At 38.6% G+C, this 13,410-nt stretch overlaps 3 protein-coding genes across 3 annotated transcripts; 1 reads left to right on the plus strand and 2 right to left on the minus strand.

Annotated features, from left to right (window-relative positions):
- Positions 1–3,235: 3,235 nt before the first annotated feature.
- Positions 3,236–7,674, plus strand: slc25a15b (solute carrier family 25 member 15b). Its single transcript, XM_051401122.1, has 7 exons — positions 3,236–3,480; positions 4,327–4,427; positions 4,646–4,904; positions 5,006–5,143; positions 5,795–5,970; positions 6,190–6,348; positions 6,442–7,674. The coding sequence occupies exons 2-7, from the start codon at positions 4,373–4,375 to the stop codon at positions 6,558–6,560; spliced, it is 906 nt and encodes a 301-aa protein (XP_051257082.1). The 5' UTR covers positions 3,236–3,480; positions 4,327–4,372; the 3' UTR covers positions 6,561–7,674.
- Positions 7,504–10,319, minus strand: tm4sf21a (transmembrane 4 L six family member 21a). Its single transcript, XM_051401126.1, has 5 exons — positions 9,827–10,319; positions 9,359–9,424; positions 8,380–8,513; positions 8,118–8,304; positions 7,504–7,939 (listed from the first exon to the last, which is right to left on the minus strand). Exons 1-5 carry the CDS (start codon positions 10,001–10,003, stop codon positions 7,931–7,933), a joined length of 573 nt encoding a protein of 190 aa, XP_051257086.1. The 5' UTR covers positions 10,004–10,319; the 3' UTR covers positions 7,504–7,930.
- A 563-nt stretch (positions 10,320–10,882) lies between these two features.
- LOC127364038 (transmembrane 4 L6 family member 4-like) lies at positions 10,883–12,979 on the minus strand. The gene is made up of 5 exons (XM_051401127.1): positions 12,757–12,979; positions 12,227–12,292; positions 11,719–11,852; positions 11,459–11,645; positions 10,883–11,328 (listed from the first exon to the last, which is right to left on the minus strand). Exons 1-5 carry the CDS (start codon positions 12,931–12,933, stop codon positions 11,320–11,322), a joined length of 573 nt encoding a protein of 190 aa, XP_051257087.1. The 5' UTR covers positions 12,934–12,979; the 3' UTR covers positions 10,883–11,319.
- Positions 12,980–13,410: the final 431 nt, after the last annotated feature.

Raw genomic sequence — 13,410 nt, forward strand, 5'->3', positions numbered from 1 at the left:
CAGCAACTGTTTTGGGAACTGATTAATCGTCTTTTCCATGAAAAAATGTCCCAAGAAAGCTTCTCAAACGACAATTTACTGCATTTACTTGTCTTAAATTGAAGTAAGCTGGATAAAATTTGGGCTGTTGGTCCATTTGAAGGTGCCACTTTCAGCTCTTTTTTTCTGTATTTGTGACTAGAATATAGAATAAATGGATGAATTCAGAAAAATAAACAGCAGACTAATCCATATTGAAAGTAATCATAAATTGCAGCCCAAAATAAAAGAGTTGAGAATTAACTTCACCTCAAAAATGCTGCCTAAACAAATATATAATAGTATACGTATGGTATATCATTAGGTAATTAAATACACTCACAGGGGCCATTGAGTATTTTTACTTTTGATACTTTAAGTAGGTTTTCCTGATAATACTTTTGAACTTTTACTTGTAATACAGTATTTTTTTCATAAGTATCTGAACATTCTCTCTCTTCCTTTTCCTACAAACACGACACAGAAATGAAAGAATAATCTGATTAACTTTTCACAATGTTCGACAAGTGAAAAACGATTTCAACAAAGTAATACTTTTTTTTATATTGAAACTCTTTGTAAATTTAATTTAACCCTCCTATATAGTGACTCATATACTCCATAGGTTGTAATGTCAGTACTGTGGACGACAGCATGCAGAGGTGGTAATAAGTGACTTTCATTGATTAGCCACATCATTCACATTAAACCAATTCAACGTTTGTTTTTGAAATCCTCTATTCGACAGTTCCATCTGAAGTTCATAAGATTATTATTATTTTTATCAAACCCATGACGTTAAAATACAGAGTGAGAACATTCATTTACCATAATTGTTTGCAAGAGATGTTTCTAGCTGATGGCATTCGGTCCTTTGATAGTCCATTTTAACCAACACCTGCTAACACCTGTGCTTTTTCTGCTGTGAAAGTCTGCTGTGAAAAAGGCTGATTATTACTAGCACCTTTGAATAACCTGGTTTGTGACTTTCAACCTCAAGTCCATATTGGAATAACACCATATACACAAGGTCAAACCAGGGATATGGAGTTTGAGAATTTGAGACACCCACAGAAAGTCTGTTCCGTGCAAAAACTGCAGGTGATATTGTGTCCAACAGTACAGTACTGAGCTTTTAATAATGTTTACCATGCGTTCAATAAGTACAACTCACTTGCAGCTATTATTTATTAGGAAATGTATTCATTTATAAGCTAACCTATATATCAGCAGCAGGTAAGTGTCTATTACAAGCACTTTATATGAAAGACAAGAGCAACCAGAACGTTAGCCAATACAGAAGAAACCCCCACAGCAGCTGTTAAATTCAGCTATAAAGTTCACAGTACAAGAGTGCAATAAAACACTGACCAGATTAATGAGCAGCATAAAGTCATCAAAACTTTGATGACTAATATCACTACGGTCTTATAAAGCACTGTTGCAGAAGAGTTTTAAACACTGGGCACTATGACTGACTGATCACATGCAGGCCTGTGTTTAATGGAGGCTGTGTGCTGATCTGCATGAGGGAGGGAAGGGAACGTGCTCTCAGAAACCCATAATGATAGGTAAGATAATTATGCACAAAGCTGAGTATGAAGTTGAGAGCACAGAACTCCCCGGGCGGCTCTGAACGAGAACAGCACATTCCGAGAAGTTCTTCTATTTATATAAAATCCTGTTTGGATTATGTCTGGTGTACTTGTTGGCTAAATACTTAATAAGTGTTTCTGCCCGGGTTTTTGTAAATATTAAACAGGGCCTGGTTTGATCTTTCAGCCTTACTGGAAAATAAAAAGTGCATCACATCTGCACTGACTAAAGGTCACTTAGTGAGTGTTTAGGAGTTATCACAGGCCTGGAAGAAGGAGGAAAAGAAAAGGAGTAAGCATCATGGCTTAATAACACCATCATGTTGTAAATATGTTAAAATAATAGTTCTATTTCCTGTTGTTTGCCCTGATCTAGAAATGTGTTCATTAATTTAATTTCTTTGAAATACAGGAATTTCATGTGTATTTGGAATTAGGTTGACACTAAATTACTAGATGTTGTTTGGAGCGAAGTAAGTGACTTTACTCGTCTAAGAGCTTGTTGTTCCTGTGGGGGGTTTGTGTTCACGTCTAAACAAGAAATAACGGAGACACACAATTTTCCAAATTTATTATTTTAAAGAGAAAAAAATGTTTTTTAACCTGAATTTGAATCTACAGCACAGCAATGATATTGGATATGATATTGGAACTCCAAATATTGGAGTTTTTTGCAGAAGGTGTGTTAAAAAGCTTGCAAAAGTCGCAACTTTTTAAAGGCAATGTCCTTGGGTCAGAGATAGGAAAAGATTTCTTGAATAACTCCCTTTTTTTTCTTAAAAGGAAGAATTAACCAGCAGGCGGTGCTGTCACAATCTTCTATGGAGATTTTATTTTGAAAAGCAAACAAGAATGTGAACCGGAAGCTTTACTAACGTTCATGCGGCTTGTGCGGCTTCATATCATAGATCTTAAATTGAGATACTTATTTTGTCTGGACATTTGTTTCTGTAGGCTTGGTTACATTTTATTCAACAGACACTACAATATTTTCTGATTGAAGTAAAATAGGAGAAAAGGGACAATGACTTAACGGTTTCTGAATTCTTCCTAACAACGTGCAAATTATAGTAAATGTGTAGTTCTGCATGCAAACGTATGCATTCATGAATTCATTGATTGTTGATTGATTCACTATTCAGTACACAATTATTGAAACGTACATACTGTTCATATGCATATAAGTTGTAATGTAGTTGTGTCATTACACATCACTGATCATATTCGGGACTCTGGTAGGTCTTGTGGGTCTGGGTTTGTGTTCAATAGCCCCACAACAGGAGTTAACCTTCATTAGTTATTAGCATATTACACCATGTTTCACTGCCCTCGATTGAGTCTTAATAAGTCCTGCAGAAGTCTGATTTATAACTCTATCGCGACCCTCAGAGAAGGCCCCTTTCAGTGCAGCTGCTGCAGCTTTAAACACAAACATAAAAACACCCAAGGGACCCAGAGTACAAGCTGATGCTTTTCCTGCATGACCTACGACCTCTAGGATCACAGAATATTCAGCTAAAAAGAGCCCTCTGTCGCCAAAATACAAATGTATCCACCATCTGTTCAGTAGAAATCAGAAATATCTTCACACATGGAATTTGGATCGGAGTGAGACCTCCTCTTCTATCATGAAACAACCTCTAGCTTCTCCTCAGCACCATTATCACTGATGGTCGATCCATTCATTGACCCCAGTGGCTGACCACAAAGGGCTTACATGTTGCAGATGAGATAACATTAGGGTAAACTTTGGACGTTTGACCCGCGGCTATAAGTGAGGACTGTCTGCCATATGTTTGAAACACAGACTGTAACGTTAGCTCACCCGCAGCGGCACTCCGAGTCCGACCCGTCGCTCTCCTCTAAGGTCTGTACTGGGAATATACTTTATATAATATACTGTTCATTTCCCTCTTTTATACTTACACACTTTAACATTTGGCTGAACAGAAGAGAGTAACTTTTCCTCTTGCTGTCGACACTAACTCAACCTTCGAGTACCGCTACATTAGGATGTTGTTACTACACGTCTTGGAGAGTCTGAGAAGGATTCAGTTTCCTGTTAGAAAGAAACGCTGTTTGGCATTTAACTCTCTTTTTCTGTCTCTAAACGACGATAAAAGCACATGTCTGTTTTGATGTTTTAAAACATATCTGAATTATTTTTTTTATGTATAAACAGTATTATATCCCCCTCTTGTGGTAAACTCCGGTAATAACAGAGTAAATTACACCAGCAGAGACAGTAGAAATACTGCTACTCATATTGTGCTTTAGAAGAGACAGGACACAGTAAAAGTGTGAGTGTTTTAGGTTAAATTAAAATATTTAAATTGACAAAATAAATGACTTACATCCAGAAACACATTTCTATTATCTAATGCTTAGTGAAGTGGCTTCTACCCTTGCATTGTATTATATATACACAGTTATCCTGTGTCCTTACAAACCCATTCTGGGCTCACTGTAAATAATTACTGTTGCCATAAATGAGGGGAGGTTTTATTGTAGTGAACTTTATAACCCAGCCGCTGCCTGTCCCGGGCCTCCCTATGCAGGAACGCACACAATCACTGTGTCAGGGTAGTGTTTAAAGGAACAAATGGCTCATTGCATTCAGTTTATAGTAACTAAAGTGCTCTAATAAGATGTAGGGGTGTGTGTTGTGAGTGGTGTTAGGGGGTAAAGTGTCATTTATGTGTTATTTTACCAGGTAGCTGAGAGGAAGGGAAACCTCTTCTATCAACTTCTTGGACGCCATGGCCCCACACCCGGTGGTCCAGGCCATTATTGACCTCTCCGCGGGAGCCATAGGTAACAGTGCGACTCACTGGCTGTGCGTGATGTAGCAGGAGATTTTGATGACTGCTGTGTTTTTCCGGCTCGTTTCTCTCTGTTTTCATTGACTGTTTATACTGCTCAGCGGAGTGGAGCCCGCTCTGATTCTTATCTCTCTTCACAGCACATATGTTGAACACATACTTTGATTTTCCTGTAGTTTGTTGACAGTGTTCTGTCCTTCTTCCTCCAAGGGGGGGCTGCATGTGTCTTCAGTGGGCAACCTCTGGACACAGCAAAGGTCAAGATGCAGACCTTTCCTAAGATGTACCGGGGTTTCATCCACTGCATCTCGTCCACCTACAAACAAGTGGGCCTGCGAGGCCTCTACCAGGGCACCACGCCGGCACTCATGGCCAACATCGCAGAGAACTCTGTGCTCTTCATGAGCTACGGCTTCTGCCAGCAGGTCATCCGCTTTATGGCTGGACTGCACAGTGAGGCTGTGCTGAGGTAGGATGGGGGGATGATGTTAACCAGGCTTCACATCTTGTTAACATGAAGTCAAAGTAAGATCTCCAACGGTCTTCTGTTTATCCTTCCCTCTGTTTCAGTGACACGCACAAAGCCTGTGCTGGCTCCGTAGCATCCATCTTCTCCTCGCTAGTACTCTGCCCCACTGAGCTTGTCAAGTGTCGGCTGCAAGCCATGTATGAGATGGAGGCATCAGGCAAGATCGCTAAGAGCCAGAAGTAAGTGGTTTTTATAATATTGTATAAGTCATCTTATAGATTAAATTATTGCTGAAAAATGACTTGGTTTATATGTAGAATAATTAGATTGCTACATCTAAAACACCATAATACAAAGTCAAATTACAACTTAATATCAAAATATTGACATTCAGAGAACTAAAAGTTGTTTTTTCGGTTATGTATTGTATTCATATCGTCATATTTTCTGAAATTGCTCTTTGCTTATAAAAAAGAGATTTGGTAACAGACTCAGAGAACGTAAGAAATGTGGATATTTTACCAACCTGAAAACAAATCCAACCTAAATTATTTCTAGATATTTGTGTATAGTTTAAAGACATTTCAAACTCTGTTTATCTCAACCACATACCTGGTATGTGTATTTGACAACACGGTAATTGATGATACATTCATTATTCATACGTTTTGTCTATAAAATAGTGACTCAGACGTCAGTGTTCAAAGAAAACGTTGGGGTGTGGACATTAAGGTGATTCATAGTTCACATGCTCCCCAGAACCACAAACTCATTTTTAGTAGTCAATAATAAAACTGCAGTAGTTATATGGTTATATTTTTCTGAGTTAGTGTTGTAATGTGTGCGCATTGACCGAGCCATACTTTCCTCTGCTCTCTCTCTCTCTGAAGCACAGTGTGGTCTGTGGTTAAATCAATCATGAGGAATGAGGGACCGCAGGGCTTCTTCCAGGGCCTGACCACCACCATAGCCAGAGAAGTCCCGGGTTACTTCTGCTTCTTCGGTGCCTACGAGCTCAGCCGCACCACCTTTGCGGACCACATGAAATGTGAAAAAGACGACATAGGTACAAAGAAGAAATCCGTCATTCATACAGGAATTTTAAGATCTATACTACTACAATGAATTACAGTTAATGTTACAGTTGTTGGACTAAAATATGGCTCAGCAGTTATAAGATTTATGTTTTCCTCTTCATCCGCCCATATTTACTTTCACCTCCCACGCATCTAACATACATTGTCATTGTGTTAGTGTGTAATGAGTGTTACTGTGTGTGTTGAAGGTGTGGCTCCTATCGTGTTCAGCGGAGGCTTGGGGGGTGCCTGCCTGTGGCTCGTGGTCTATCCTATGGACTGCGTCAAGTCTCGGATCCAGGTCATGTCTATGACGGGCAAACAGGCAGGGTTCTTCAAAACCTTCATGACCATTGCTCGTACTGAAGGTAGGCACAAGTTGGGTTTGATGTTTCTGTTGCATTATCAAGCAGAATATCATTTAAATGATAATCATACATTTGCTGTTTCCCTTTGTTTAGGTGTGAGGGCTCTCTACTCTGGTCTGACCCCCACCATGGTCCGCACCTTCCCTGCCAATGGAGCACTGTTCCTGGGTTATGAGGTCAGCCGGAAGCTCATGATGAAGCAGTTTGACTGACGAAATATGCACAGCACAAATGAACGACTGGTGAACTGGGAGTGAACTATAGCCATATAACCTCATCCAAACTCCAGTTGAAGCGTTGAAGCTTATTATGTGTGGGATGTGGTTTTTACCATTTCCTGCTTTTGTTAAAAGTACCTAAAACTGCCACACTCCATCTCTCTCAGTATTTACATCGTTTAAAATATAGATAAAATGTATTTTCTAGATTTAAAGATTTAAATATCATTTGTTTTTAACACTCCAACAACACTACTGCTGACTTGAAACGTAAACACGTATATGAGGAAGATATATGTGTAGCACAATATTGAGCAATCTTATTCAGCCTCCAGTTTATTGTTTTGGGTCTACCTCAACAAAGTTGTATGTGCACAGAAATGCAATTTTCTGCCAGTTATTTCAAATCATTCTTTACTTACATGTGTAAGGAAATGCTCCGTTAGATTAAGAGGTTGTCTTGATGCACAAAACCTTGTTTTAGCTCACTACACAAAGATTTTATTTAAAAAAGGCATATATTAATTCATTTAAGCTGTCTATAATTTTCAATTAAGGAATCGTTCTCAGTCTCAGTTTTCTGATCAAATCTTTGTATATTTAGCTAAAGTGACATTCTGGTAGCATATATGCTAAAACATTTGCTTACTTTTCAGGCTTACAGGTTTCATCTGACACAGTCAGCAGGTGTTTTTGAATTTGAGCCTAATCTTATTCTATCGTACTGTTTTTGTATTGACATGTTTTATTCCACCCCTGTTGTGATTACGTTTCCATTCTTTTGGGACTCAGCATCTGCCTTTTAATTCACCACATTTTGCCTTTTTGTTGTGTAACCTTTATTGTTCTGTACAAGTCAATGAGAAAATAACAGATGCCTCATCAAATGTGCCATTTGCACACTTTATCCACGTGCAGGGTTTTTTCCCAGTGTGCTTAGTAGTTGGCATTTCAGAAATCTCAGTCATATTCCTTTAATGTTCATTGAGAAATATAGGTATTTTAAAATGCTAATTGTTTGAGATGACATTGAAATGTTTGTACAGATATCAATCCTGATATTCCCTGTAGTAATACAATCTACATTAAAGGTGTCATTGAAGTACAACTTTGTCTTTTTTTTCTATCCTACTAGTTAAGTACAATACACCAAAAGGTTAATATTATTAAACATAATTTAACAACACAGAGCTGCAGCAGTGGATCAGTAGCTTATATTTAAAACCAATGTATTTCAAATGAACAATATAATAAAAAATCTGTTATCAAATAGAGACAGTTTCCTAGTGAATATTTAATGCAGATGCAGGCAGGACCAATGCTTTCAGTCTTCCAGCAGGGGGTGCCAGTCAACAGTCAGGAACTCAGAGCGGCTGTAAGTAAAAAACATAACAAACAAACACCAAAAACCAGAGAGGGAAAGAAGTTAGGTTTTCTGATTGCATATCTTATCTGAGGAATATCTCTAGACTGAGATATATAAACAACACATAAATGGACCGTGTTTTCATTTCTTCCTATTTATTTCACTTAGGCTCAGCTTCATCTTACCCCTTTATTGTTACAGGTTCCACACAGGCAGCCGAAGAGCCCGTTGATCATCTGAATGGCACAGAGAACCAGCTGCAGACAGCTCGTGGCCAGCAGAGTGGCAAACAGACCAATGTTGAACTGCACAATGTTCTTAGGCTCTGTGCATTTCCCCCACCACGTGTTGTCGGTCAGGTAACTCGGGTCACTATGCAAGAGAGGAACTTTTATGAGTGATCAGGGATTTAGAAGCTTGAACAATTATCATCAGAAAGTTCCTCACCTGTCTTTAAAAGGTGTGGTCCAGATCACGAGGACTTTGCAGAGGGGCCCATTTTGCAACCCGAGCACTGCCACAATGAAACTGTACAGGGCACCAGCCACTCCCACTGCAGCGAATGCAATTGATAAGAACATCTGCAGCAGAAGTTAAACAACAAGGTCAAACACATTTCTGTTGCAGTTAAAGACATTCATACTGAATTACCCGTGTATGCCTCCCCTCTTCCTAACTCCTCCCCCACACATTATTCTGTGCTATTGATAAATTAGGTATTTATGTTTTAGGAGGAACAGGCTCTTGGTTGTCCGCTGACATCTCATTCACCTCTCGCATTCCTGACATTTACTCTGACAGACTGATTAACAAGATAAAGTAAACCAAACATGCTGAGACATATTTCAAATCAGGCTGTTAGAAATTAGTATGGTGACAATTGTGGCTGCCACTTTAATTACTGTAATTCTATTGTCATACTCAGGCACTTGTTGCTGTATTTTCGTAACAACCTGAAGAAAAATCCATTAACAGGAATACATTTCTGATCTTGGTGTTATTTAAAAAAAAAGTCATGTGATAGTTTGTGTCAGTGGCACTGGGAGTTTAAAGCACATTTCAAACAGCCTTTTGCACATTTTAATATTTTTTGGGATCAGAACAAGAGATGAAGCAACTGAAACTGATGGTTTCATAATGTATTACACTGTGTGTTATCTTATCTATCCAAACGGTATAAATCCTTTTTAGTAAATCCTAAAGTCAGTGTAACTGGCCTCCCTTAAACAGTTATATGATACAACTATAAAAACATTGTTGAAATCTTAATTTAATTTGTTATTAACTATGATGATGCTTCTATTTCTTTAGTTTGCATATAAGGCAGCTGCAGTGTAGTTTTTATTGTTCATCATTTAAATATAGGTCAGGACTCATCTTTCACTGAGCACCTGAAAAGTCTTATTTGTAGTTCTCACTGACTCACCCCACAGCGGTTCCCACAGCACCCCTCTTTTCCAGTCAAGTGGATGTAAAGTGCTGGGAGCAACACCTGCGGCAGGACAGATGAGTTGACAGGAGTTAATATTCAGTTTATTGAATTCAGCAGTTTCACTTAATCTTAATAACTCAAAGCTTGTATGTTCAAATACTTTGTGAAACATTACAGGAGTCAGGAATACCTCTCTCCGGGCTGCATTAAACTCACTAGAAGTTTGAAATTTTGCTTCAGTTAGAATTAAATGTGTTTACTGAGAGTCTCATACAGCACATAATGGTGAGATGATCACTCATTAAAATCGAATAAACAGTATAAAGCCAGTAATTTTTTTGTTTTAGCTTAACAGAATTCTCATTTTTTTCTGAGGCTGCACATATTTCAGAGAGGAATTTACAGCAGTTTGTAGTCCAGAGTCACATCCTTCAATAACAGGCAAGAGAAGAGACAACTTACCATTAAACCCCCTCCAACGAGCCCTCCCATGTATTTCACCTCCTCAGTAATATGTCCATCTTTGGCATACTTGATGTCCCCAGCAGGAAAGAACAGCACTATGTTACAGATGATGGATATCAGTGCTAACGGGTAGAGAGTAACTGCAATGCAACGGGAGCATTTTCCAGTACACATGTTGTCAGAGTGAACACGAACTCACTGCTAAAACTTGTTTTTCCCGTATGTTCAAGATAAGCTCCACTTGCTACAAACCCAAAACGGAAAATGGATTTCCACCTGAAGCAGGGACTAAATAGTCTACTGTGAGCAATTTTAGGGTGTGGGAGGTGTAATGACAAGTCGATAACATGGACAAACAGAGCTGGGGATAGGCTGCAGATGTGACTCATACCATGGTATATTTAGGAGACAACGCTTGTTTTGTTGATGTGTAGATGCACTTTTTTCTGTTAAAGAGGTAAATGCAGTCACGTAATCTGAGTCAGATGCGTTATTGATGATGACATCACTGTTACGTATGTTGAGTTTGGTGATCAGTCCTCCAAAATAAGTATTATTGTATTTAAATCTCAGTTTGGAGAGACATTTTTAACCCCACCTATTACATACAGTATTCTAGTAATGTATTGACACAGTGACTCCAGAATCAAGGTACGGTTGGACTTCAGACCTGTGGCAGCATGCTTGGTAAAGCAGGAACAATGTGTCATTGACATCAACTGAAAAATGCTGACAAATGACCACACAGTGGGTGGTTAAACACTGACCAGACAGGCTACATTTTTTAGTTTCTAGAAATGACTAATTTCCTTTTCCTTCATACTACAAAGGCGCCATCTGGGGGTGAATTACCCTTTAGGACTTTATCCTCTCTCCTCTCTCTCTCTCTCTCTCTCTCTCTCTCTCTCTCTCTCTCTCATCACCTGAATTGTATCCCCTCTCATACAGTAGAAGCTGTGATGTCTAACATGTTGACATTCCTACCAAAGGACCAACAGTAACTTTATATGTCTAACAGTCTGAAATAAACATGTGCATGGATATACATGTGGATACAGTATTGAGTGATATTTATTGTTGTTATACATTCAACATTAATTGTGTGAATGTAGAAAAGATCAACCTGGTATTTATTTTTTGTCTGCAGAGTACAATAAACTAAAAGGTTAATATTATTGTAAAATGCTACATATGATGAAGCACAACACATAGCTGCAGCAGTAATCAGACGCTTATATAAATCTAAAATGAACCATATAATTTGCATGAATTACTTCTAAGGCAGTGCTCTTTTCACAACATATGCTTATACACTGCAACAGTGTGAAGCATCATGAAATACACATACAAATGTTTAAATCTGTTATCGGAGAGAGCAGAAATTTCAGTGTGAATGTTTTATGCAGATTCAGCCAGGAACACTGCTCTCCACCAACCAGCAGGGGGCGCCAGTCAATTCTTCAGATGAGGAATGACTGCAAATGGTTAACTTATGGTTCCTGTAATTTAGACATAGTAAGAAATACATTAAAAGGAAGTAAAGTTAAGATGATCTTAAATTACACAATTTATGTGAGAAATGTATGGATTCAGATATCCCAACAACAAGTGTGACTTCTTTGTTTTTACCTCTTTGTTTTTGCAGAGTCCAAACAGGCAGCCCACGAGGCCATTGATCATCTGAGTGACACAGAGCAGCCCCTGCACAAGGCTGGCTGCTGCCAGAGTGAAGAACAATCCAGTGTTGAACTGCACCACTTTCACAGGCTCTTTGCAGTGTCCCCATAACATAGCGTCAGACAGGTAGCTCACATTACTATGGAAAAAAGAAGAGGCTTATAAATAACCAGAACTTTGTTATGAGAACACATGTAAGTTCTATTTGTCACCTGTGTTTAAAGGGGGTTGTCCAGTTCCCAGAATAAAGGCAGAGGGGCCCGTTACCCACAGCGACCACTGCCACAGTGAAACTGTACACAGCCCCAGTCACTCCCACTGCAGCGAATATAATTGACAGGAACATCTGCAGAGGTTAAATGACAAGCAAACCTCAGACATTTTTATGTTGTATAGATATTTTAATTTTGATAAACAAGAAAAGGAGAACTGTACTGTGGCTGATGATGCAGCATTATCTTATCTATCTCAAGAAGACCTAAATGTTGTGCAACAGTGATGCAGCACCAAGCAGCACATTTCTTTCTTCTTCTTTTTTTTCTTCTATTGAGCAATTCTCAGCTTTACTGGCCTCCATTATATACATACTTGTATTTAGTTGGTGTGGAACTTCTTGACCTTAGAAGTAATAGTTTGACAACATATTATTTTACTAAAGACCACTAGCTTTCTTATTTTTTACTTTATTTCTTACTAAACGTCTACATCTTACCGACTTACCCCAAAGCGATTTCCACAGCAGCCCTCTTCTCCAGTAAAGCTGAAGTACAAAGATGGGATCAACGCCTGTGATGGTGCAAGTCGACTTGGAATTAGATTCAGCATCAGTGTAGAACATGTTCAAAATAGGTCATAGTTGAAACAATTCAGCACTTTCCAAAGTCAGCCATCAGTCAGATTCTGAGGAATACTTTTTTTTATTAAAAGGTTTGAGCCTTTGCTTCAGTCAGGATGAAAGGCTCCTCATGAGAGTATCATGCATTCAAATATGTGGTATGTGATGATACTATGAACAATACAACTGATTTGAAGTGTTCTAGGTTAAGAGAATCACAGATCTTTACCACCGAAACACAAAATTAGGACCCAAAACAGGTGTGAGGACAGCAAGCCAATAAAACAAACAATATACGGTATAAACCCAGTGGTTATACCTGAGGCTGCACGTTATATTTCAGAAAAAATGTTTGCATCACCTTGTAGTCCAGATTCACATCCTACAATAACAGGCAAGAGAAGAGACAACTTACCATTATACCCCCTCCAATGAGTCCCCCCATGTATGTCACCTCCTGAGTAATGTGTCCTTCTCTGGCATACTTGACGTTCCCACCAGGAAAGAACAGCACTATGTTACAGATGATGGACACGAGCACTAACGGGTACAGAGAGAAGGCAATGCAACGGGCACATTTTCCAGTACACATGTTGTCAGAGTGAACACTGACTAACTGCTGTAAAACCTCCCATTCGTTTGGTTTTTAGTCGAACCCTTCCTGTTTTCAGAGAAGAGGAGTTCCACTTACACCTGACCAGAAGAGAGAAAAATGAATTTGCATTTGGCAGCTTAATACAATTACAATGTATCAATTAGGTGATTAATAACAGAGTCACATCTACTTTATTACACATACTTTTTGTGTAAATTATAGTTTCTGGAGTAGTTTTAATCCAACATAATTTGTACTATAACTTGAGTAGGGAGATAAATCAGTACTGTATTTACCTCATTAAACTCCAGACTGTAAGTGTAAATAAATATTTTAACACTGAATTAATGCAATGCTATGTAACTTTTTATTTAAGTTGTCTTCACAATTAGGTAAACATAGACCTCTGTATCTATTACACAAGTTACTGTTTACCAATTTGATGCTAGAAAAATAACTGTATCCAAATGTGCA

Source organism: Dicentrarchus labrax, unplaced genomic scaffold (assembly GCF_905237075.1).
Source record: "Dicentrarchus labrax unplaced genomic scaffold, dlabrax2021, whole genome shotgun sequence".
Taxonomy (NCBI): domain Eukaryota; kingdom Metazoa; phylum Chordata; class Actinopteri; family Moronidae; genus Dicentrarchus; species Dicentrarchus labrax.